This window comes from Strigops habroptila, chromosome 19 (genome assembly GCF_004027225.2).
Source record: "Strigops habroptila isolate Jane chromosome 19, bStrHab1.2.pri, whole genome shotgun sequence".
Lineage (NCBI taxonomy): Eukaryota > Metazoa > Chordata > Aves > Psittaciformes > Psittacidae > Strigops > Strigops habroptila.
The window spans coordinates 4,742,365-4,766,115 of NC_044295.2; the positions used below are offsets into that span (position 1 = coordinate 4,742,365).

Genomic DNA, 23,751 nt, shown 5'->3' on the forward strand with positions numbered 1-23,751 from the left:
ACACGCCGTCCGCTTTGTTTGACACCCGCTGCTTCTGTGAGAGAAAAAGGATGCAGAAGGTGAGAGACAAATGATGCTTCAGGTGTGTAAGAGCATGACAGGAGGTGCAGAACAGGGCTGAAAACAGAGGCTTTCTTTCACCAGGCAGCTGCTCTCAGGCCGCCTGTTCACTGCAGGAAGTGGAGATGCTCCCTCAATGTCATCACTGAGTGCCTAAACACATCACGTTACCTGAGAGCAGCCAGCCCAGCCAGGACACAAGTCCTGGTGTTAAACATCGAGGGCAGATGTTACACACTGTAGTATGGGGAGTGCAATTAGAGCAGAACTAAGAGTGACTGGTCACTCTTGTAACCTATATATTAAATGTCTGGTGAATGCTTTAACTAGACACGGGTATTAAAGACCAGTTTTGTCCTAGGTGCAAGGAAAAACGAAACCAGAAATATAACAGCTTACTTGTTTATTACTCTTAATAGTCAGCATGAATTGGTTATGAGCCAGCTTGTGCCCAGGCAGCCAAGGCGGCCACCAGCATCCTCATCTGTATCAGCACCAGTGCAGCAGCAGGGCCAGGGCAGTGACTGTCCACCTGCACTGGGCACTGGTGAGGCTGCGCCTCAAATCCTGTGTCAGTTCTGGGCCCCTCCCTACAAGAGAGACATTGAGGTGCTGGAGCGGGGCCAGAGAAGGGCACCGGAGCTGGTGCAGGGCCTGGAGCACAAGTGTGATGAGGAACGGCTGAGGGACCTGGGGGGTTTAGTCTGGAGAAGAGAAGGCTCAGGGGGGACCTGATCGCTCTCTGCAACTGCCTGACAGGAGGATGGAGCCAGGAGGGGCTGGTCTCTGCTCCCAAGGAACAAGGGATGGGACAAGAGGAAACGGCCTCAAGTTGCAGCAGGGCAGGTTTAGATGGAGATGAGGAACAATTCCTTCCCCAGAGGGTGCTCAGGCATTGGAACAGGCTGCCCAGGGCAGGGCTGGAGTCACCGGCCCTGCAAGTGTTCACACCCCGTGTAGCCGAGGCCTCAGTGCCATGGGTTAGTGGTGGCCTTGGCAGTGCTGGGGAACGTTTGCACTTGATGATCTTAAAGGTCTTTTCCAACGTGGTTGATTCTATGATTCCATTACCTGCCAGCAGCACATCCCATCACTGAGGTGCTCTTTGTTTTGCACATACACACATGGTGCACGTCCCCACATGGGCAGAGCTGTGTGATCTCCCCACTGCCGTCCTCTGCCTCTGATTCCCACTTCCCTCCCTCCTCTCAGAAGACGCAGGCAGCCAAGCGGCCCCGGCAGAGCCCAGCCCTCTGCCAGCACAGCAGCCTGCTGAAGCTCTGGCGTAAGATCGACGAGGACCACAGCGACAGACAGCTCTTCCACCACACCAAGTGCACCTGCTCGTCTCTGTGGAACACCGGACACGACCCGGGGGCAGGCACTGAGTTCTGTGCGCTCTGTTACCTCAGCGCCCGGCGGCGGCGGGCGAGGCAGAGAGCAGCCATGGAAGCCAGGCGACGATCGTGGCTGGACGACAGCACCACAGGCCTGTGAATGCCGTGGTCTTGAGCCGGGTCTGCTGTATGAAACGCGAAATAAAAGCAAGTAAAAGCAGCTTTATCGCCTCTTCCCGCCCCACACGGCGCCGCCGCCTTCCCTGAGGTACCGGCCGCCCCTTCCCGCCACCGCCCGCCCTAAGTCCTCTCTCGGGTCGGGCCGCCGCTTCCAGTTCCGGTGACGCTCGTCCCGTCATGGCGGCGCCCAGGGAGCGGCAGCGCTTCGGGAGGCGCTTCCTCACCGACCCCGCCCGCCTCTTCCAGCACAACGCCTGGTGAGGGCGGCCCCGGGGCCCCGGCCCCCGCGCGGGGAGGCCCGGGGCGCTGCTGCCCTGCGGAGTTTGGAGGGGGGGGAGCGCGGTGGCCGGGGGGGAGGGCTCGTCGTCGCCGGTGGTCTGTGGTGAGGCGCCATGTAACGGGGGTCTGCGCGGCTGCGGGCAGCGGAGCAAGCCCGGGGGGCTGTGGGTGCGGGCAGGCACCGAGGGGAGGCTGGGGCTGGGCCGGGCACCCCTGGTTGGGCGCTGGCAGCGGGGCAGGCGGTGCGGGAGGGCCCTGTCCTGTTCGGGGGTGCTAGTCGGCGGGGGGTGCCGAGCCTTCCTTGGCTCCTGAGCCTTCCTCTGTCCCTTCCAAAGCGGTTGGGATGCTTCAGGCTGCCTTGACGTGTCAGGAGAATGTGAGGGTTTGGTTTGTAGTGGTTGCTTCGTTGCTATAGTTAATAAAAGTTAAACTATCCGCTTTCCGAAATCTCTAAACCCTTCTCCATCTGTTAGTGACTAATGTATAAATTGTGCAAAGATCATGTCACCCATCTGCTGCTCCACAGTGCTGGAACAGTGGGAGATCATGCTAGGTGTTAGCTTGGAATGGGAGGCTTCCTCGGGAGAATGCTGGTTTAAGATATGTTGAGCACCCGAATTTGCTGTGAACTGAAGGTGGTTTGCATTTTGGAAGGACATAGCTCCACTTTTGGTCTCTGGCTGCCATACCCTGTTAACAATTGGGTATGTTTAATTTGTAATAAAGGAGTATGTGCATGTATCAGCTTGTCATTCATTTTGGGACTGCGCTGTAGCAAAGGTATGTTACAAAAGCGTATCCTCAATGCTAACTTCCTGCAGAAACTCCTAGTAATCTAGTTTTTCCGCACACTTGACACTTAAGTCTTTGTTTTGTGACTTAATATCAAAAGACTAATTCCTCCTGAGGCCAGAATAGCTCTTCTTGGTCTTTGTATTCTGCTTTTCATTCACTTGTTTTAATGAGAAAAGGTCAAGTGAATCACTTTAATGACTACACAACTGTGCACGCACATTCAAGTTATTAATGCTTCTTAATGCTTTAAAGCTTCCTGCATATTTTTCTCGTAATTGGATTTAATATAACACTTTGCCTTCCAAACAACCATGCTGCCTTTTTTGTTTTAACTTGAGAAAGAAAAGGTAGTTTTCTAAGGCAGATGGCCCGTGTTGGTGGCCTGCTTGAGTGAAAACACACAAGCACCTGCCTGTCCATCACCTGCATAGGAACAAGTGCTTTTCACCCTGTGAGGATGGCAGTTCCTCTCTGAGGAGGCCTGTTTGTGGTGAGTGCCCTCGTGGGTTTATAGTAAGGGTTTATTTCCTCTAAACTTGGTGGAGCATCAAATAGGGAAAAGGATTAGGGGACAGATTGGGTGTCTCTTGGGATCCCTCCCAGTTACATTGTTTGTAGTGTTATGAGTGCAGGTCATTCAGAACTGTGCTGAGCAGGAGTTAGAGGCTGTGGAAGAGCTCTGAGCTGTCAGGTTGGAAGGTTGTCTACACCTTTTCTCTTTTCTCTCTGTCTTTGCCCTATGATTCTCAGCTGAGTAGCTCATCTTATGTTTCACAACAGGGATAATGTGGAATGGTCAGAAGAGCAGGAAGCCAGTGCCAGGAGTAAAGTTCAAGAGAACAGCTCACAGCTATTGCCACAAGATAAACAAGGTACTTTTGGGCAGTCTTCTAATGCTGAGTCTAGACTTGTGCATACACGAGTGGAACTGTGGCCAGAGCTACTTATGCATCATCATTTATTCCTCCCTTCCCCCCTGTCCCAAATCATCCAAAATACATTACCTAGTTGTTGATAATGAAAAATGGAGGAGGAGGAATCTTTCTGCTCTTAATTTACCTCTGTGTGATTTTCTCTACCTACTCCAGCAACTCATCCTGCTGGAACAGAAATGGCCTTGGTTTGGAGGAGTCATCTTGGGTTGAGCTTCTTTGTTCATGCTGTGTATGTTTAAATACTTGTTAGTGTTCCTTGTCAACAAGCTGCTTTTGCTGTAGTGCTGTTGTCTCTGCTTACTTTTGCTCTCTAAAGCTTAACTTCTAACAGTCAGTCTTTTGTTTGCTTGCATGCTGTGGGGCTATCTCTGATTAAAGCCCAGTTTTTTCTCTTAAGAAGGTCTGATAAAGTAGTGTCCATATCTCTCTACCAAGTGAGTAACAGCATGATAATGATTAAATCAGAAGTGAAGAATAATCACCTTATCATGATGGAAGTGTTTACCATCAGAGGGGCAAAAGGAGAGATTCCAGAGGTTTAATTTCCTCAACCTTGGCTTAAAGTATATTTATATATCCAAAATGTGATGCTTACCTGAATCTAAATCAAGCTAAAGGTGCACAGCTCTATAGTCAAGTAATACGGCTGAAGCTGTTCCCATTAATAATGAAGCTGTTCTGGTTAATAACGCATCTTTCTTCCACACCTCTTAGATATCATCCAGTCCCTTAAATGATGGTGAAGCAGCTTCCTGTTCTTTGCTATGATAAGAGACTTGTTTGATGATGATCTTCTTGTATCCTGCTGAGCTCTAGGATGGATCTGTTCCTTTTGTTCAAATTAAATTGAGTGTGTCATCTGTAAGGCGATGCTGAACACTACTGGAGCTATTGAGACACTTCCCATATAGCTTCCAGTTGTGTTCACAATAGCAAATTTAATTATACCAAAGAGCAACCCTTCTAATTTCTTGGATTCCCAGAAGTATCCAGCAGTTTCTATTGTGATGCCCATTGTGTTGAGTTCATTTTAAAATCTGGTTAACATTAAAGGATGCTGTCTGTCATGCTTTGAGAACCTATGTGCAACTATGAAACTGTGGAGCAATTTGCTGTTAGAGCAGTTTGTCAGGTCGTCATGATGTATTTCCCAGGCTGAACAATGGAGGCCAGTCAAATTTTGATGGTTGCTATTCAGTGGGAAGCGTGTGGAGACAATGGGATGGCTGAAACGTAGGGAAGCCAGCCCAGCCAACTGTGCCTGAAGGGTCTAGTACTTTGAGAATCACTAGTGTCCAAGCAGGAGAACAAAGGCAAGCTATTGGTCATTATGGCTGTATTATTCTGTGGACTTCTTGGGGCTGTCAGAATTTTTTCTGAAGAAGGAGAGAAGTTCCGTGGGGTATGTCAAAGATGTGTCTCCTGGCTGGGAACAAAGAAAGAAGTGGAAGAGTTTCTTGGTTTCCTTTTGAGGCTCCATAATTACCCCCCCCAAATAATTCAGGGGGTCCCTGGTTCTCTTCCTGTCTTTTGTGAACAGTTACTTTTGTTTGCCCTTCTTCTGCAGTGTGAAAGGGTGAGTATGGGCTTGGCTCTGGGGGTGTCCTTGCAAAGACGAGCAGAAAAATCAGGAGTCCTTATCAAAAAGGTCTCTGGAGGAATCTGGCTCGCACGCCGATGTCCCCACGAGCTAATACCACAAACAGGATCTTGAAGCAAGTATTATGTGAACTTTTCTGGTGTAAGTTGTGCAGGAAGTCAGACTGAAAAGTTAATATGATCTTTTTTTTTCTGCTTTAAATCTGTTTCTTGCATGATGTTGCATTCATGTTGTTATTGATCCTTTATTCCAGTGCTTTGAAAACACTAGGCTAGGAGGTGAATGAGCTTTAAATAAAGCTTCCACATGTGGATGGCAGTATAACAGTTCTTCAGTAACATCCACCAGCATTTCACAGTAAGTTGTCACAGGAAGAGCACGGTGTCTTGATCTGTGTTAGACTGTGGCAAAAATGTGGCTAATCCAAAATGGCTGGGCTGGAATTTTGCCCCAGCACCTCAGGTAGCATCCCATTGCAGTCAGGCTGCCATGGGATTGTAAGGGACCAGCCTTTGCGTATCCCGACTGGTACATGGCAGAAGTGACAATTCAGGAAGGAGTGTGCCAGGGGATGAATCAATAATACTTCTTCCTCTGCCATTAGCAGTCACTGAGTTCTCCTGTGCAAAGAGTAAACTGACTTGACCCTGCTTACTTTGAGCTATGGTGAGACCGTGGCACAAACTTACTGCTCTAGTCCAGTATCAGACATTAAAATGTCTTTCAGGTTTAAGGACAAGCCTTCTTAAAAGGAGAAAATCATGGTAGTTGAGACAGATTATTTTTATGTATAGCTCTTTGTGCTTCAGGGATAGATCCTACTAAAAATATACGTATGACTGATTTCTGGGGTTTTTTAAAGCCATTTTTATCTGTATTTGGCTGAGGCTACGTATTTTTCCAGGCATTCTTGGTTCATTTTAGTATCTCCTTTCATATATCTTCTAAACACTTGTATGCTTTTCAGAAAGACTAATAAATAAACTGCAGTTCAGATACTAATGCTAGTCTCCAGTTTTAAGATGCCTGCTTTTTCTCTTAACCCTACTCTTAGTAGATGTTGGAGAGGTGTTATCCATTCTCACATACAGTTGTCATCCTTAACTGGGGGAGAATCATTTGTATTCAGTAATGCACTTGTTGCTGTGCAAAGATGGCTGAGGAGTTGCATGTTATTGAAATGCACTTGGGATGTAAAGCACAGGATGCTGGAATTTGCTCTTCTGAGGGACAGGTAACTCATCTCATTGATGAGAATTCAGGAAGCCAGTTGGATTTGTAACTTGCCATGGCAAAAATAGTTCCTCTAGAACTGTGCTCCATCTGAAGTCTGTGAAGCTGTGTGGAAGTAATTCAGTGAGTGACTCGAATTTCATTAGAGCGTGGCTTTGTAAGTGTTCTTCCAGCTTTCTGTAATGCTCATCTTGCTACAGGAGTGTGTCCACTTGCTGTGAAATGATAATGCTTGCTGCTAAAGTTAATTCTTACCATCTGCACTCTATCCTCCTTAGCTCTTCACTCTTACTTTAATGGCAGTGGTCACTTTTGTTGATTCTCCTCTTTTGTTTTCATTTCATAAACATGTGATGCTCTGACACGCTCAGAACTATGGAAAGCAAAGTGCTGCAGACTTGGTTCTAGCAGTACTTGTGTAAAACATGCTCTCCTGGCAAATGCTAGTTGAGCTTTCTGCCAGGCCTGCACAGTTGACTAGTTTTTCTGTTTCTCCATCTGAAAAAAGGGGTGTTGTATTGGACAGGAGCTCTTCAGCACCAGGCAGCTGCCACAGAGTTCCTTAGAAGCTGACAGTGTCATGAGGCTCCAAACAAATTGTTCTGGTGGACTGGACAAGTTAGTGTTAGAGATGGAAGTAAAACCTGGATTTCTTCATTCCAGCATCCTTCAAAGAGTCCTTTTCTCTAGCCAGCTTCCTTTAAATCCTGCCAGGAGACAGACACTTCCCTCTTCTGCCTCTTTTCCCTATTTTAGTCCTAACAAAGTGACAGTGAGGATGCAGGCTGAGTGTTGATGTGAGATGGCAGGATTTAAATAAAGGTGGTTTTCAATCCATGACCTTACCTATTAAAGCAGACTGCCGCGTAGATGTCTGCAGTGATCCTTCACTGTCTGAACTGATTAAACTCTGAGACCTTCTGATTTGACTGCTGGTGATGTTTTTGTTTGTGTTCACAGAGGAATATGAGGTGAATGCTAAGAGGTACTGGGATGACTTTTATAAAATCCATGAAAATGGCTTCTTCAAGGACAGGCACTGGCTGTTCACTGAATTTCCTGAGCTGGCACCTAACAGGAACCCATGTCAAAATGGAGATTCTCTGCAGGAATTTAGTAACAAAGAAGAATCCAGCAGTGGAGAGCTGGGAAGCTGTGAAAATGGACATTGTTCCTTGGAAACCAGGGCAGAGAATCAGTTAAACCTGATAAAAAGCACACCTAAGATCTGCACAGAGGAGTTGGCTACACAGAAGTATAGTGAGCTGAATGAACGTGATGGAGATTACCCAGGATCATCTGCATCTTACCGGATATTAGAGGTAATAGCTGTAAAACAGAGTTACATGTGGAATAGTCCCTTGTGTCAGTGTGACAGCGACATAAAAATATGTGTCATTGGCAAACAGCAAGTGAATGGGATGATTGCCCTAAGTCAGTAAAACACAAGAAACAGAGGGCAGCTTAGAACTGAATTAAATCATTAAATCGTTTGGGATTCTTTTGGTTCAGGCTCTGAATTGACAGAGCACAAGGACCATAAGAAGTTTCAGAGTTTAAAAGACAAGCTGACTATCAGATGTTGAAACAAGCATTTAAAAGTCATCTTTTGAAGCAGCTGATTCTTGTCTGTATAAAGCTTTTCCATTGTGATTTATATTTTACATGTTTGCGCTGACTCTTGTCACACCTTGGGGGGTGTGAAACAAAACAGTGAAACCAAGAATGTAAAGATGCTGTTTGGGTTTGTTCCTTATGGCCCATGTAGTAACGGGGAATCTCACATACAGGCTTTGTCCCAGAAAAGTCTGTAGGACTTGTAAATATTAGACTCCTGGCAGCTGGTAACAACCTTTTGCTCTGTCCCCTCTAGTTTGTTCACTGGGGATATCACTGGTTTTGTTGAATGCTTCACCTTCTATATAAGTTACACCCACCCAGGGAGAGCCAATATGAACTGTCCTTCAGGTTTATTTAATCTGTGGCTTTAAGACTCCCTCAGACTTTGACATTCATGGTCATTGTGGCTTTCCTGTCTCACCAGAGTACTTCAGTAACATCTGTCACTGCAAGCCATCCGTGGCGTTTTCAGCTCAGTCTCTTTCAATTTTACTGATTCCTTAAACATACAGAGGCAAATTCCCCAAGCCCAGTTGTGTGAGCCACCTTCTCTTCAAATGGGAACAAGTAGAAGGAATAATAAGGCAGAATCAGTGTAGACCTAGTCGTAACTTGAGGCAGAGCCATCTAGTGAAGGAAACTCTGAAACAGCAGGTTGTAATTAGAGGAAAGCAAACTTCTCTCTGCATTGCTCTGATTTTCTGTGGAAGTGAGTGCAACTAATCCGTGGCTTTTGCCAGTGCTTCAGTGACTCATACTGGCTGTTATGCTTGGGATTCCAGCAATAACAGTTTTCAAAGGAGTAACAATATATAGCTTGTTAGTGAGATTCCTACGAGAACTGGCTTAGTGGTTTCCCACAAATGCTTATCCATAAACCTGCTCCTCAGAGCTGAACATACTCAGATCTTGCAGGGAGATTTGCAAACGGTCGCTGCTGTGCTCAGCTATTACTCGTGAGTTGCTCTTTGGTCCACGGCTGTAGGGAGATGATTTGAAAATAACTGCATGGGAGATGCTGAAGAAATGATTTTCACTCTGTGTGCATCTGCTTTGTGCAGGTTGGCTGTGGTGCTGGAAACACAGTCTTCCCAATTCTACAAACCAACAAGTAAGTAGTTCTCAGTAGGTTTTTACTTGCATGATGCCCCAGCCTCCTAAAAACAATTGGCAAAGTGCTGCATGTGTTCTTAGTTTAGACAGTCTCAGATGCAAGTGGTACCTTTGTCATCTGCAACTTCAGATGACTTTGTTTTGAGCTTGGAAATATTTGGTCTTAGAACGCAACTGACAAAACGTGATGCAAGTTTACATGTCTCATTCTGAAAGCAGTTTCACACAGGCCTTAGTGCCTCTCCTGTTCTGGAAGGAAAAGTAAGCTGTGAGCTGCTCATGAGAATAGCTGAGCCATAAAGGAGTGACATGATCCACCAGATTTTGCACAAGGCATTGTTAACAGAGATAGACTTAAAGCCCGGGATTTCTGGCTCCCAATTCTGTACTCTGTGCATTTGAGACACTTCTTAATCCCTGTGGAGCACCTTTATATAAATGATGATCATTTCTTTTCTTTATTTCAGTGACCCTGGCCTATTTGTTTATTGCTGTGATTTTTCTACTGCAGCTGTGGATCTTGTCCAGGTAAAGTCAGTGGTGACGTGCGCAGGTAGGAAGTACATGGTGCCAATTGCACATGAACACAAGTGCATCCCAGCTGTGTAACTGTGTTGGCAGCTTGCTTTTTTTTAGCTAGCCCTGATGCTGACCCTTGTACTGGTAATAAGGAAGATGAGCCATCAAAGGTTGCAGAAATGAGGGAAGTTGAAGCTCTCAAAATGTCACATTGGCAGCAGACAACTCAGGCAGATTTTCTTTCCCCAGTGGTTGGCAGCTCTTTTAGCTGAGTAACTGCTCAACCTTGAAAACAGTCAGGCTATTTTTTAACAGGAACTGAAGCTGGGTTTGGTTTGTGTGTGTGCTACTGTCACTGCAGTTCTGGGAACGTGGTTTGGGTGCTTCTGCACAGACAGCTGAGGAGGGGTACTGTTATCTGTAGAGCAGGAGGCCGGAATTTAGTCAAAGGACAAATATTTCAGGTCAGAACAGAACAGAGAATATATGAAGTATCAAGTGTAATCAGTCATTTTATGAGATGAGAGGGGGAGCACAGCAGCAGAGGCAGCATGCCATTTCATCCTCTTAAGGTGACACAAGCACTGTTTATAGAAGCTACTGCAATCTGTAGCAGCAGCTTGAGAAAAATATACAACTTTTGGCAGCCAGGTTTGATTTTGGGGGTATAGGGAATAGTTTGCTTGTATTTGAAGTGCATATTCACTTTAGAGATGCAGAGAGGGGCCTGGCACTCTTGCCTTTGTAAAGATTTCCAGTTTAACAGTGTAAACCTCTCACTTTTTACCACTGTTAGTGGAAAATCTGACCTTATAATAATCCCACAGTCCAGTATTGGGGTTTTGGCAGTGCTGATTGCCTGACTGTAACAAGTCCAAAGCTCTTTGTAAATCTCCCATGAATACTCCCACGTCCAGATAATATTGAGATCAAGGTCTGCTGCTAATGCTCTCATTTCTCTCTTCTTAAACACAGAACAATGCAGAATATGATTCTTCTCGCTGCTTTGCATTTGTTCATGACCTGTGCAATGACCAAAGTCCTTTCCCAATGCCAGACAAGAGTCTTGACGTTGTTATTCTTATCTTTGTCCTCTCAGCGATTCTCCCAGAGAAGTAAGTTTGAATAATTCCTTCTGGCTGCAGAAGATAATGCATATAGAAGTAGAGCTTTTTAACAGTAGTTCTCCTCATAGCAAGGAAAGTTCTGTGTCTGATCCAGTTTTCCATTAAGCCTCTGAAAGTGGAATTTGCAGGTACTTTCAGTTGTAAGAACTTCTGGTGCGGGATAGGTGTGATTTGAAAGTGGTAAATGGCTATAGGTGCACTTGCTCCCCAGTTCTGAAGCCCAGCCACGCTGAGCACTCAGCACCCATTTGTGGCAAATATGCTGCTAGATTTTAAGGCTCAAAGGCTGCATTAATTTCTCAGATGGGAGGTGGTGAGAAGGGAGGGGACAGGTTCAGAAAACTGTTAAGAAAAGTGCTGTGATTTTGGTGTGACTGTTACAACCTACACTAGCCCTTTTTTGTTCCCTTTGGTTTTATTTCACAGCATTTTTCTTCATGTTCACTTCATGTTTTGCAGAAACCAGTGGAAATCCTTTTGTAATCAGTAAGAGAGAGCACTTAATCCTTGCTGTGGCAGGCTAAGTTATCATTGGAGAAAAAACCAAGCAGAATCAGGGAGTGTCAGAAATAAGGCAGCCAAATAAAATCAACTCACCTAAGTCTGAGAGAGCTCAGAGAAGTGCTGGCTTTTGGCTGCTCTTTGTATGAAGTTGAAACATGTAAAACTTTATACTTTCTCTATAGAAAGTACAAGCATCATTTTGCAGACTGTTGGCTACTTGTGCTCTTCTGTTCTTTCCTCAGGATGCAAGGCATTGTTAACAGACTGAGTCGCCTTCTGAAACCAGGAGGGATGATTTTGTTACGAGATTATGGCCGCTACGACCTGGCCCAGCTTCGGTTTAAGAAAGGTATTTCCTTTTCCCCTGGGGAGTCTTGCTGCTACTAGATGCTGCTGCTCTGGAGTAGTGTCTACCCTGTGCAGAAGACAGTTCATTAATTCCCCATAAGCACAGCGTGTGCTGGGAGAAGTGCCTCTTGTTGGATGGCAGTTGTTGATATTTAAATGATAGCTGGTAACTGTTTAAATCCCTCTTCCCCTTAGGTCAGTGCCTGTCTGATAACTTCTATGTGAGAGGTGATGGCACCAGAGTCTACTTCTTCACGCAAGGTAGAAGGCTATAAAACATCCCTTTGACTCTCCTCACTTCTTTTTGTCCCTTTGCCCTCAGGTTTTGCCACTAGCTCTTTACACCCTGTCTTTCTTGGAGCAGTGGGAAATGTTCAAGTGTCTCTCAATGGCACAGGGACCTGGGCTTGTCACTTGCTAATGCGAATATTGTGTGGTGAATTCCATAGTGGAAAATCCTTTCAGAGAAGGACTAATGTGTTTGCTACACTGAGAGGGGTGGGATTGGAGGAGCTCTCCTTGAATCTTGTTGCCAGTGGCGGATGGAGTGAGATGGACATCACTGGAAGGAACTTCTCTTAACTTCAGTATTCTCCTATGAGGAAATAAGGGCATAGTTGAGCGCAGAGCTGAGGCAGCCTCTCCAGTTCTGCTGCTGCTTGGTGTTCAGCAGGCTTGTCTTCTCCCTGCTTATCACCAATTGTGCCTCCAGTCACTTCCACTCTGCCCCTCTGCACGGTCAGTTTTAGAGCAGTGACACAATTGCAACAAGCTCTTCCCTTCCCCAGTGCCCAAGTCTGGTGTTTCATGCGTGTTTGGCAGACGCTTCACGATGGCAAGCATCTGATAAAAGAGCACAAGCTGGGACCTGTTACCCTTTTCTACAGAAACTCCATACAAATCACGTGCTCCCAGCCTGCAGTTGAACAAGCTCTCTGCTGCTCAGCAGGACTTGCTCTGGCTTTACCCACAGCCGCTGTGCTGGGGCACCGTGATCCTTATTTGCTTGGTCAGGAATACCTGCCAGTGTAAGTGCTGCCAGCCTCGAGGGCTCTTAGTGCTTTGATTGGGCCCCAGCAGGGTGTGGTTTTTGTAAGGATTTTATTCCCAAACTTAACCTTAATGAATCCCATTCCCCTCCAGCCTATACAGCACAGGTCTCATTGCTACCATTTAAAAGCGTAGGGCCGATCCCGTTCTTTGCTCTTGCAGACTCTGAAATTCCTCTGGAGAGAATGGGGAGGGGGAAGGAATGGATCTGTCCCTACTCGCCAGAAGATGCTCCCTTAATCAGTTACTAGAGGCAATACCCATGTCTGAAACTGCTGCTGTTTTCTCTTTGTCAAGCCTCTGTAATACTAGTTGTCCTCCAAAATACTTCTTCCCTTCTTTGCTGGAAGGTAACTGAAAGGAAACTAGAGAAACTGTGATCTTAATCCCACCATAGTAGATGAGTTAAGTCCTGTCTGATCTTTTACCCTGCCAGAGTAAGGCGGTGAGTTTTCTCTGGTTCATCTTTCAACACAGTTTAGCCCTCACCATGAGCAGGCATCAGTTAGATGAAAGCTCAATCTCCTCAATCTCCTTCTCTCTGCTTCCAGATGAATTAGATGAGCTCTTCACAAGAGCTGGGCTGGAGAAGATCCAGAATCTGGTTGACCGGCGGCTGCAAGTGAACCGGGGGAAACAGATGACCATGTATCGAGTATGGATCCAGTGCAAATACCTCAAGCCTGCTGCCCCTCAGCCGTGAGGAAACGTGGCATGCTGCTTAGGTTGGAGCCTCTTCATGGCCACGTGCAGTGTCTGCTCCTGGTGAGATGTGGTTTTATGGAGTTCAGCACACACGAGACCTCAGTGCCTTTTCCAGTGCCTAGCATCACTTCCAGGGAGTGGAAGGACGGATGCTCTAAGAGGAGACCAAGCAGTACTTCAGATGCTTTGCTGCTGGTCTGAGTTTTTAAATTATTTATGGTTTTAACAACTTAAGGAATGGTTGTGCTGTCTTACAGCAGCTGAGCAAGTTGAGTCGTGAGTCACTCTTACTCTGGATTTCCACATGAAACAGAAGGAGAGCTTTGACCTTACCTCTGTGTTGTGTACTCGTCTTGGGAACAAAAACCATACAAATGGTAAATCTCTTCTCTGCACCTGGTTATAATGCCTAATACGAATCCCTTAGCCAGCTTATCTCATGCAGCTCTCTTCTGGTCATTCAGGTTTGTGCAAATCCACAAGTTAAAAGTATATTGATTGAGGGCAAGAGCTGAGACCATGCTGGTTCCTCTGTGCCAACCTCCTCCTGGATGCCTCATGGTGTGCAGGTAACCTGTGGAGGAAGCAGATTATGCTGCCTTGCCCTCACTGCCCACATGGGTGTTTTTGTAGGGAGCTAGCACACTACAGCGCAGGCACCACAAACATATATAAGGCAGGGTTCAGGTTTTTGAAGGTTTGGGGCTGATGCCAGTTTTGGGGCGCCTCCAGAGTATCACAAGCAGCTCATGGGAGCGGGGTTTACACAGAATTCCCTGCTTTTTCTGCTTCAACAGTGAGAAACTGTTCTTGCTGGTTGCAGCCCCAGGTCACAGACTGCATTGCCCTGCCATGGCAGTGTGCTAAACCCAAGTAGACAGGACGCCTGTCTTGGCTAAGAAATCTGAAGAATGTCTATCACTCTTGATTCATTTCTTAGAGGAAGCCAACATTGTGGCTTTCTGAAGGTATTCCCCCACCTTTGACAGCAGCTATCTTTTATCTCAGCTTGTTTTCTTTTGTTATTTTTAGGGTGTGGTACAACAGGTATTAGAATAAAGTTTGTGGTAATGCTTTCCAGTGCTGGTTTGATTAATATAAATCAGGCTTCCCCAGAAACTCACATGCTTCTGCACGCCTGATCTGAAGGAGTTAGGCCACCATTAGGTAACTACAGGTTTTTTCTCTTCTCTTACTCTCACTAGTGCCTGCTCTCATCTCTCAGGAAGGGAAAGCCTTGGCTGATACCTCCTACCTTGTTTTAGCTCATGAAGCAACAAAGCCTATTGTTTGTGCGCCGCCGGCTGAAGAGCAGTTTGTGCTATACAAAGTGTGTATGTTTTGTTAGATAGACACTTGTATTTGTAGCTTACAGTTGCCTAAGAATAACTGTCAACTATAGAGACATAGGTTATGAAATAACTGCTGCCTTGAAACAGAGGAGAAAGGGTAAGAAGATGAGGAAATGCCATTGCTATCTTTGGAGAGTCAGCAGGAGTCTGGAGAGTCAAACCAGGAGCACGCTGATGTGTAAAGCGTTGGAAGGGGCTGTAGCAATACTCTCTGCTGGGCATATGGCAGCATGATAGGTTCACAACTTCCATGTTGCTGGGTCACCCTGCAAGTGTTAGTGTGGCTGCTGCCCAGAGGCTTCTGGGTTTGGACACTTCAGCCCTTTCTGTGGAAGGGTGACCCAGCAAATCCATCCACACCACAGAGGCAGGCTGCAGAGCTGGGGTGGGAATGGAAATGCACCATTGCTCTTTCTAATATATCTAGCTCTTCAATAATGTTGAAAAGGAATCAATCAAATAACTGGGAAGAGCATTCTTGTTCAGTTTTTTTACTGTGTTTTTTAAAGAGACTTTCTAGTGTCTGAAATGGAACAGGAGATAAGGATTCTTTCTTTGTAGGCACGTTTGGTTTCTGCCAGGCGCAGACCTGACCCAACCCAAGAGCTGTGCAGTCGCTGCTGTGTTTTCATGCTAAACCTACGAAGTCTGGTTCCTTGGCAAGGTTGGTACCTCAGGCAAGGTCTAGGCAAAACAGAGCTCAAAGCTTCTGGGAGCTGAACAAGCTCATGTCTCTTCGTCTTATCCAGGCAAAGACTCAGGCTTAGCAAAAGGAGTCCTGTGAGTGTTCGACGTGACGTGACTCATGTAACCAGCTCTGTCGCTTCCATTGAAAGACCTCCCATATGTTACTGGTGCCTCTGTAGTTCCCTGGGGTCCTTTCCCTCTTGGTCCCTGGAGGGAGACCTCCTCCTGGGATAGCTCTATCTCCCTGGAAGGAAAATTATTGACTGGGGTAAACAAGCAGCATAATTAGTGCGAATTAAAGTAATTTGAAAAATGCCTTATTAATCATCCAAAGGCTTGTAAGCAGCGCAGGAAAATATGTTCTTAATTATAAACATGATTTATTTGAAGTTGATGGACTCCCCTTTAAATTTAAGCTCCCAAATGGGAGAAAATGAAGGCTAGTAATTTATTTGTTTCTGCTTTCAAGGCTCTATCCCAGTTGCCTGCCTGGTTTTGACTTGGGCTTCATGCAAAAACTTGCAGCCCTGTGAGCCTGCAGCCATTGAAGTGCCTCTTGGCCTTTCTTAATGCTCTTCGTTCTGCTGGAGTATTTAAGCACTCACTCAACGTGAACCACGCTGGGCAGACATGCTTTTGTTTCCAGTCCTGTTCGTGGTGTTCAGAAAGCAGTAAGTTAATGGCCTTGAATTGAGCAAGGCCTCCTACAGACAGATACTGCCTGAGCTTCCTTCATTAATCTCCGCCAGCTCCTGTGCTCTCTGAAGCTGCTGCTCTCCTGCGACTCCAGCCTTGCCTCCCACACAGCTCTGCTCAGGTACCTTGGTCCTGACTTGCAGCAGCTTCTGCCATTCCCACCTCGGGCCTGCTCAGCAGGCTGGGTTGCACAACAGCTTTCTAGCATGTTCAAAGGCAATCTCCAAATTGAATTTTACTGTATTAAAAAGCCAGGTTAAGTGCCTTTATTCTTCTTCTTTTTTTTTTTTCCTTTTCCTTTTTAGCAGTGTAACATTAGCTTTAAAGCCATTCTGAACATATCTGCTCTGGTTTTGTTTCCAGCATTCCACTCTTGTGGTCTGCGGCTGACAGGCAATGCCAATGTAGTTTGTTGAACCTCCCAAGCAGAAGAGATGATTTCATTGCTCTTCAGAGGCGCTGCCCCTACGATTCTGGAGCCAGACATTGTTACACTTTGGAAAGTCTGGTCCTGGCTCTTGCCAGAGGATGGTGGATTTCCTTGGAGGTTCGTAGATTGTTTTGGCTGGAAGGGAACTTTATCATCACCTATTCTGACCCTTTGCATAACCCTTTCATGTAGGGATTATGGCATTAAGCCTGTCCTTCAGAAAGGCTTTTCATTCCAGCCATGATGCTGAGGGCTCCAGGGAATGGCAAAGAACCCTTTGCCATCGATCTTCTCAGAGCATCCTAGTTTCACAGATTGGCTGGACACTGGGAGGCAGGAAGGGAACAAGGAAGGTAAAGAGGACAAGAGGCTGTGGAGTATTTCTTCAAACATAAAGAAATTGTAAATTCCACTGAAAATTGGAGCTTTCTCAGGATCTTCCCACAGGGAAGTGGGAAACAGCAGCAATTCTTAGTGATTTGTATTGTTGCAACAGTAATCATCAAAATGCTTCTGACAGAAGTATGTGAGACCAGACGTGTCTTCTCTCTCAAATACTTCAGCTCCACCTTCTAAGGGTATGTCACCACCGTTTCTATTTTGGACTTAGTTGTAGAGCTCCAGGATAAATGAGCCCTGACTGATCCCCAGTTGGATTCCCTGCAGGAATCACAGACCCAAACTGAATGTAACTTTCTCCTGAGCACAGATAAAAGATGCACAGGATTCAGTGCCTGGAAGTGAGGACACGGATGGGGATGTGACCGCAGGGGTGAAGTTATTAAGGGGTTTGTGGAGCATCCTTCCCTCTCTGTAAAGACAGATGGAGGGAAACTGAGTCATGCAGTCTTCTTTGTTCTGATCAGTCAGCTAGGCCTGATTTGTCAATCCCAGCAGTGCCACCACTTTTGGTTTGGTGCCATAATGGGGAAGATTAGTCCAGAAGAGAAGATGCATGGCCAGGATCAGTTTTGCTATTGTAGCTATTCATCTACCCTGACAGGGGGTGTGCTTGGCATACATCTTTTGGTGTACATAGGATTCTGACTCTAACAGTGTTGTCATGTATGTTTTCAGGGCAAGGTAGAAATTACTACAAAAGCAAGGAGAAGGAAGGAATTTTTTGGAGGACTCTCCTGTGACATGAGGCGCTCTAGAGGCAGAGGAATTGTGCACTCTGTGTTTCATCAGCAAAGCTCTGGAGTTTGTGCTTTGCTCTTCCTGAAGGCAGTAGGTTCCTGTGCGTAAGTGCCTTGCTGAATGGGAACTGATATTGCTGAGAAAGTGGGACACAGCACAGGAAATTACCTGTGTAGGCAACAGTGAGAGCTAATCTGAACTAAATAGGATAAGCCACCTTTGTTATGGAGAGCACAAGCCAGCCCTGGCAACTTGGCTGGAACACAGGCAGGGAGAAGGAAGGGAATCTTAGCCATGTGTGCCTCTGAATTCAGCTCCTGCCCAAAGGCTGTCTGGTACAGCAAGAGGTGTCATGCCAGTGAAAGCTTTTACTCTTGAAAACACAGTCTTTGATGCACAGTTGGATGAGAGGGAACTGGCTGCGGTTGATGGCGAAGATCACTGGCATGTCAGCACCTGTCTGGAGCTCCCAGCCTGTTGGTCCATAGCTGTTTCCAGGATCCAGAGCATCCTGGTGAGGTTGGACCTTGCTGCTCTAAACTGTGCTCCCTGCTATTGAATAACCCCGAGGAGTCTTCACTGCAAGCACCAACACAGCGTGTGAACAGCAACTTGATTTTGGGGTGGGGTGTGAGCAGGACTGCTGTCTTCAGGTTGGTTTAATGGTTTGTAGTCCAAGGGACTCTTGTAGCTCTTGCATTTTCATGTTATTTGGGGGTTGGAGGGCTCTGGGGGATTGCAGCCAATCCTTAGGCCTATGAAGCTTTCTTTCAGCTCATGTGAAGTGGGAAGTGGCTGTTTGCACAGAGGCTCACACCTCTGTGATGTGCGTGGGGAACACTGGGGGATCTGCTCTTCAGCTGTGAGTGCAGAGGTATCCTGCCACCCTTCTCCAGGGGCACTGCATGTGGCTCTCCTCATTTAGAGAGGAAAACTGGATGATCTCCCCTCAGACTACATCATCATCCATGGGACCAAGCACAAGGCATGATACCCAACGCTGCAGTCTTTAATTACACAGCCACACGTTTCTTTCCACGCTCAGTGCTGAGGGTGGATGTAAAGAGGATGTAAAGGTTGCATGGAAAACTAAATCTGGCTTTTCCTCAACTTCAAGTGACTTCTTCCCTACTGAGACAGGCCTTCTGATGAAGGCTGGGATGTTTTTAACAGACATTCACACACAGGCTGAATATACTTGCAGAAGAAATGTGCATGCTCCAGCTTTACAACAGGATGTTGATTTAATTTTCCTCTTACACAAATCTCGGAGCAGTTTGTTTAATTGAGGCTTTTAAAAGCCCTGTAAGGTAGGTGCTATTATGCTCATTTCAGGCAGGAGGAAGAGAAGCAGGGGGCAAACCCTGACGAGAATAATACCCTCTCGTATTCTAGGAAGCTGGTAGTGAGTGAGGACAGGGAAGGACTTGCTGGCACATAAAGGAGAATCACATCATTCCAGGTGCGTGCAGAAGAAAACCAGTGGATTTTGCTAGTACCATGTGCTTTGGGGAAGGTGGACACGACCACAGGGCAGTTCCTTTCCTACCTGTGTTTTGGTTCCCCTCAGCCAGGCTGTGGTGCTTGTGCAGGTCCAGATGCCCCTGCATGAGAGCTGCCTCCTCCAGCCGGCAGGACGTGTGCTCCCTTGGATCAGGGAACCGCTCTGAGGTTGCCCTTGGCTCGCTGCATGTGTGGAGGTTGAGGGACCTGGATGCGTTCCTACTGGGTTTGGGTATCAAAGCCTCCCTAATGGGATACCTGAAGGTGTAGACAGAGGGAGGGGCAGGAACAACCTCCAAGATAAACTCCATTGTGTGGGAGGGCGGAGGCTCTCGGAATGGCCTCAGGAAGGAGTCAGGTGATGGCAAGTTATCTCTGAGTAGCTGAGATACCAACGTTCTCCCTTTCTAATGGAAATGAGGAAAAGACCCTTTTAATGTTCCTAGGGGAGGGAAAGGCTGTGCTGGGAGCCCTACCCTTACTAGACACTGGAGAATCCACACAAGGGTGAGCTGTTTTGAATGCCCCAGGTGTTGCCCACTTCGCTTGCAACTCGTGCCTCGTTAGGTGCGAGAGAATCTGCTCTGCAGACAAGGGTTGGCATCTTCTGGCTGTGATGCCTAGAGGTGAGATCACCCCTCAGTGCTAAAGCCTTAAGAAACACGTTAAGAGCTGGAATCTTGTGGGCTTTTTTTATCTTAATGCCTGTAAAATGTTTGGATTTGAGAGGGCTGATGCCAGCTTTTATGTTTTAAAGGCTCTGGCTATTTGATGCTTTTCTCAAGTCCCCAGCTCCTGGTGTCCTGCTATTACTGAGGAAGCCGAACTCTCTTTCTGTGTATGTGTTACATTAGGTCAATACATTTCTAGACCTCATGGCAGTACAGAAATGCTGGGATATCTCAGAGTATTTCACAGCCTGGAAAGCAAATGCAAGTCACCAAAAACACATGAAAAAGAGCAGGAGCTTGGCTTCTGGTGTTTTATCTTTACAAAGTTCAAAGACAGGGGGAGCTTGTTACATGTGTTAAAATATCTATCAAATCTTTCTAAGCTCTGGTCAAATCTGGCATGGGTTAATAGTGGAGCTGTGGTGTGAAGGCGGGGGTTTGCCCTTCTTTTGCTAAGCTTGTCGTGCTACCCGAGGGGAGCTCGTGGGGACAGCTCCAGTCGAGTTCAGTGACAAAGGAAATTGCTGCGGCAGCTGAGTAGTTCTTCAGAACATGCAGTCACAGAATGGTTTGTGTTGGAAGGGACCTTAGAGCTCATCCAGCTCCAACCCCCTGCCATGGGCAGGGATGCCTCACACCAGAGCAGGTTGCTCCAAGCCCCTGTGTCCAACCCGGCCTTGAACACTGCCAGGGATGGGGCAGCCACAGCTTCTCTGGGCACCCTGTGCCAGCGCCTCAGCACCCTCACAGGGAAGAGCTTCTGCCTTACATCCAACCTGAACTTCCCCTGTTTCAGTTTGAACCCATCACCCCTTGTCCTATCACTACAGTCCCTGATGAAGGTCCCTCTCCAGCATCCTTGTAGCCCCCTTCAGACACTGGAAGCTGCTCTGAGGTCTCCACACAGCTTCTCTTCTCCAGGCTGAACAGCCCCAATGTTCTCAGCCTGTCTCCATACGGGAGGTGCTCCAGCCCCTGATCATCCTTGTGGCCTCCTCTGGACTTGCTCCAACAGCTTCATGTCCTTCTTATGTTGGGGACACCAGAACTGCACACAGTGCTCCAAGAGGGATCTCACGAGAACATGATACAAGTGAGATGTGCCAAGGATATTGCTGACATCCAGGATGAGAGCTGCCACGGGGGATGTAGCAGGAAGCATTAGCACTGGCTGATGGCGGACCTGGAGAGCAGGAGGAATGTGGATGGTGGAGGAGGGCTTGCCCCCATGAATGAGGTACTGTTTGGTCAGCCATGTATGATCAGTGTTGCTCATAACCAGCCAGTCGCCAGCTCTCAAACCAGCTCCTCTAAAAGGACCAGAGCTTGGGCGCTCTTACAAAGTGAATGAAAAAGGGGGAAAACAGAATAGTTCTTGTGTGTCACTCAAGTATGGGCTGGAAAAAGGAGTTTTCCTGCATGAGAATTGTGGAGGTCCAAACAGTCTCTTCTCTTGTGGGGCCACAAAGTCAAATGTACTAAAACTGTTCCCAAACTGAAATGCTATGGGGAAAACCAAGTTGAGATCAACAGAATTTTGCTTTGCTAACCTTAAGCATGGTTTTACTTTCGATGCTTTATCACCTTTTAGAAGTAGCATCTTAAAAGTTGACGCTGGAATTTTTAATGGAATCTGAAATTTTCTTCTACAAAATGATTAAATCTTTACATATTTCAGCCAGTTTGAATTAGAAAACCTTTCCCTGTAAAAACAGAAACTCACGAACTCCCTTGTTCTTGCCAGCACATTCCAGAAAGTTGGCTTTTCTTATTTAGGAAAGAACCTGGGGGATTAACTCCTGCAGGAGATAAGGCCATAAAAATAAGGAGTCCAAGAGTGCCATGTCTTAACCACTGATAAATCTGTTTTTACCTTAGAGACCATTGCTGTTCCAGGGAACCCAGTCCCCTGGTTTGGGTTGAAGGGACCTTAAAGCTCACCCAGTTCCAACCCCCTGCCACGGGCAGGGGCACCTTCCACTAGAGCAGGTTGCTCCAAGCCCCTGTGTCCAACCTGGCCTTGAACACTGCCAGGGATGGGGCAGCCACAGCTTCTCTGGGAAAAGTCTGTGCCAGCGCCTCAGCACCCTCACAGGGAAGAGCTTCTGCCTCAGAGCTCATCTCAATCTCCCCTCTGGCAGGTTAAAGCCATTCCCCCTTGTGCTGCTCCCATTAAAGCTGGAGGCAGTTCTAGGGGCAGTGGCAGGGTCCAGAGAGAGCCGAGGGGTTTGCATAGCCAGTCCCTTTTACAGGGTCTCACAGCTCCCAGACCTTCTCCTCCCTCCACCCAGCATCACCCAGAAAGGCACAAATGAACTTTATACCTCCCTGAACAATGTTTAGTGGAAACGGTACGAATCAGCGCTCCCCAAGATGGCCGTGATGAGTTCACCAGCTGATGGAATATTGCTGTTAAACAAAACGATTCTAGAGTAAAACCCCCCCAAAACACAACACGCAGGGAAAAGACAGCTTAAAGCACAGCAAATGCAGCTCGCGGGAGCAGGCAGGCACCTCGGAAGCCGTTGGTGACACCAAGTTAACAAACATCACCAGGCTGGGAGCACGAGAGATGAACAGTGTTCAAATACCACAACTTCCCTCCCTGTCGCCCTCGGAGAGCGGTGTTCCCGCGATGCTCCACCAGCTTTCCCTCTATCATCTCCTTTCCAGCCGGTTGCAGCCCGGTCCTGGATCGCTCCATGGCAGAGCAGAAGTGACGGACGGATGGATGGATGGACGGACGGACATCCCTCGGCTGGATCCGCTGCCATCGCTAATCCGCGCCTGCCTCCCCTTGGACAGGCCTGGCCACTTCCTTTCCCAACAATCCTCGGTTTTATCCCTCTTCTCCCCGGTTTGTTTGCTTGCCACAAAGCTGATTCAGCCTTAAAGCCGAGCGGGTTGTCCCGCCCGGCAGCGGCGTTCCGCATCCTGCCCCTGCCGCTGGGAATGGACCGGGATGAACCGGGATGTGAATGCTCCGGTGCGAGCCCTCGTTTGTCATGTCTTAATGGGGGGGGGGGGAGGGTCCTCTCGCTGCCCAGCCTTTGGGAGGCGAGGGCAGACAACGGGAGCTGCTGGCACCAGGGTTGTGTTTCACAAGCGATACCCAAACATCAGCCCCACAGAGGGGGCGAGCAGCGCCGGGGCCGCTCCGGGGGGGCTTAGTGGGGGTCCCCGAGGTGAGGGGTGGGCAGGGAGGGGGTGCAGGGTGCCCTTGCACCCTCCCCTGGGGGATGAGGGCGGGTTTGGGAGCAGGGTGGCTGTGAACGATGGGGACTGGAGAGGGGGTGAAAAGCTGGGGGGGGGGGGGTGTGCATGGACACCCCACCTACACCCCCCATTATGGGGACAACCTTGGGGGGGGGGGGACGACACAGATGAGCCCCTGACCCCATGGCACACCTTGACTCTTTGCCCCCCTCCCAGCCCTTTGTGACCCCCCACCAGCCTCCTGCCCCCCTGCCCTGGCCCCCCCCCAAACTCCTGTTCCCCCCCCCAGGCTTATGTGACCCCCACCAACCTCCTGCCCCCCCGACCTGCCCTGACCCCCCCCAAGCTCCTGTCCCCCCCCAGGCCTATGTGACCCCCCCCAAACCCTTTGCCTCCCCCCGACCTGCCCTGACCCCCCACCGGCCTTCTGCGCCCCCCCCATATCACCCCCCCCCCAGACCCACCTTGCCCCCCCCTTGCCCTCCCAGGCCCCGCCCCTCCCTAGGCCCCGCCCCCCTGACCTGCCCCCGCCCCCCCTCCCCGCGCTGACCTGCCCTCCCCGCCCCTCCCCCGCCCTCTCGCCGCCGTGCAAATCTCGCGAGACACCGCGCGCTTTCACTAGTGCGTGTGTGCGCGCGTATGCGTGTGTAT

General features: G+C 48.0%; 1 protein-coding gene across 1 annotated transcript; it reads left to right on the forward strand.

Moving 5' to 3' along the window:
• Positions 1-1,621: 1,621 nt before the first annotated feature.
• Positions 1,622-16,405, forward strand: METTL2A (methyltransferase like 2A). Its single transcript, XM_030508587.2, has 9 exons — positions 1,622-1,834; positions 3,432-3,523; positions 7,380-7,741; positions 9,101-9,150; positions 9,620-9,680; positions 10,647-10,786; positions 11,545-11,651; positions 11,846-11,911; positions 13,252-16,405. Exons 1-9 carry the CDS (start codon positions 1,755-1,757, stop codon positions 13,401-13,403), a joined length of 1,110 nt encoding a protein of 369 aa, XP_030364447.1. The 5' UTR covers positions 1,622-1,754; the 3' UTR covers positions 13,404-16,405.
• Positions 16,406-23,751: the final 7,346 nt, after the last annotated feature.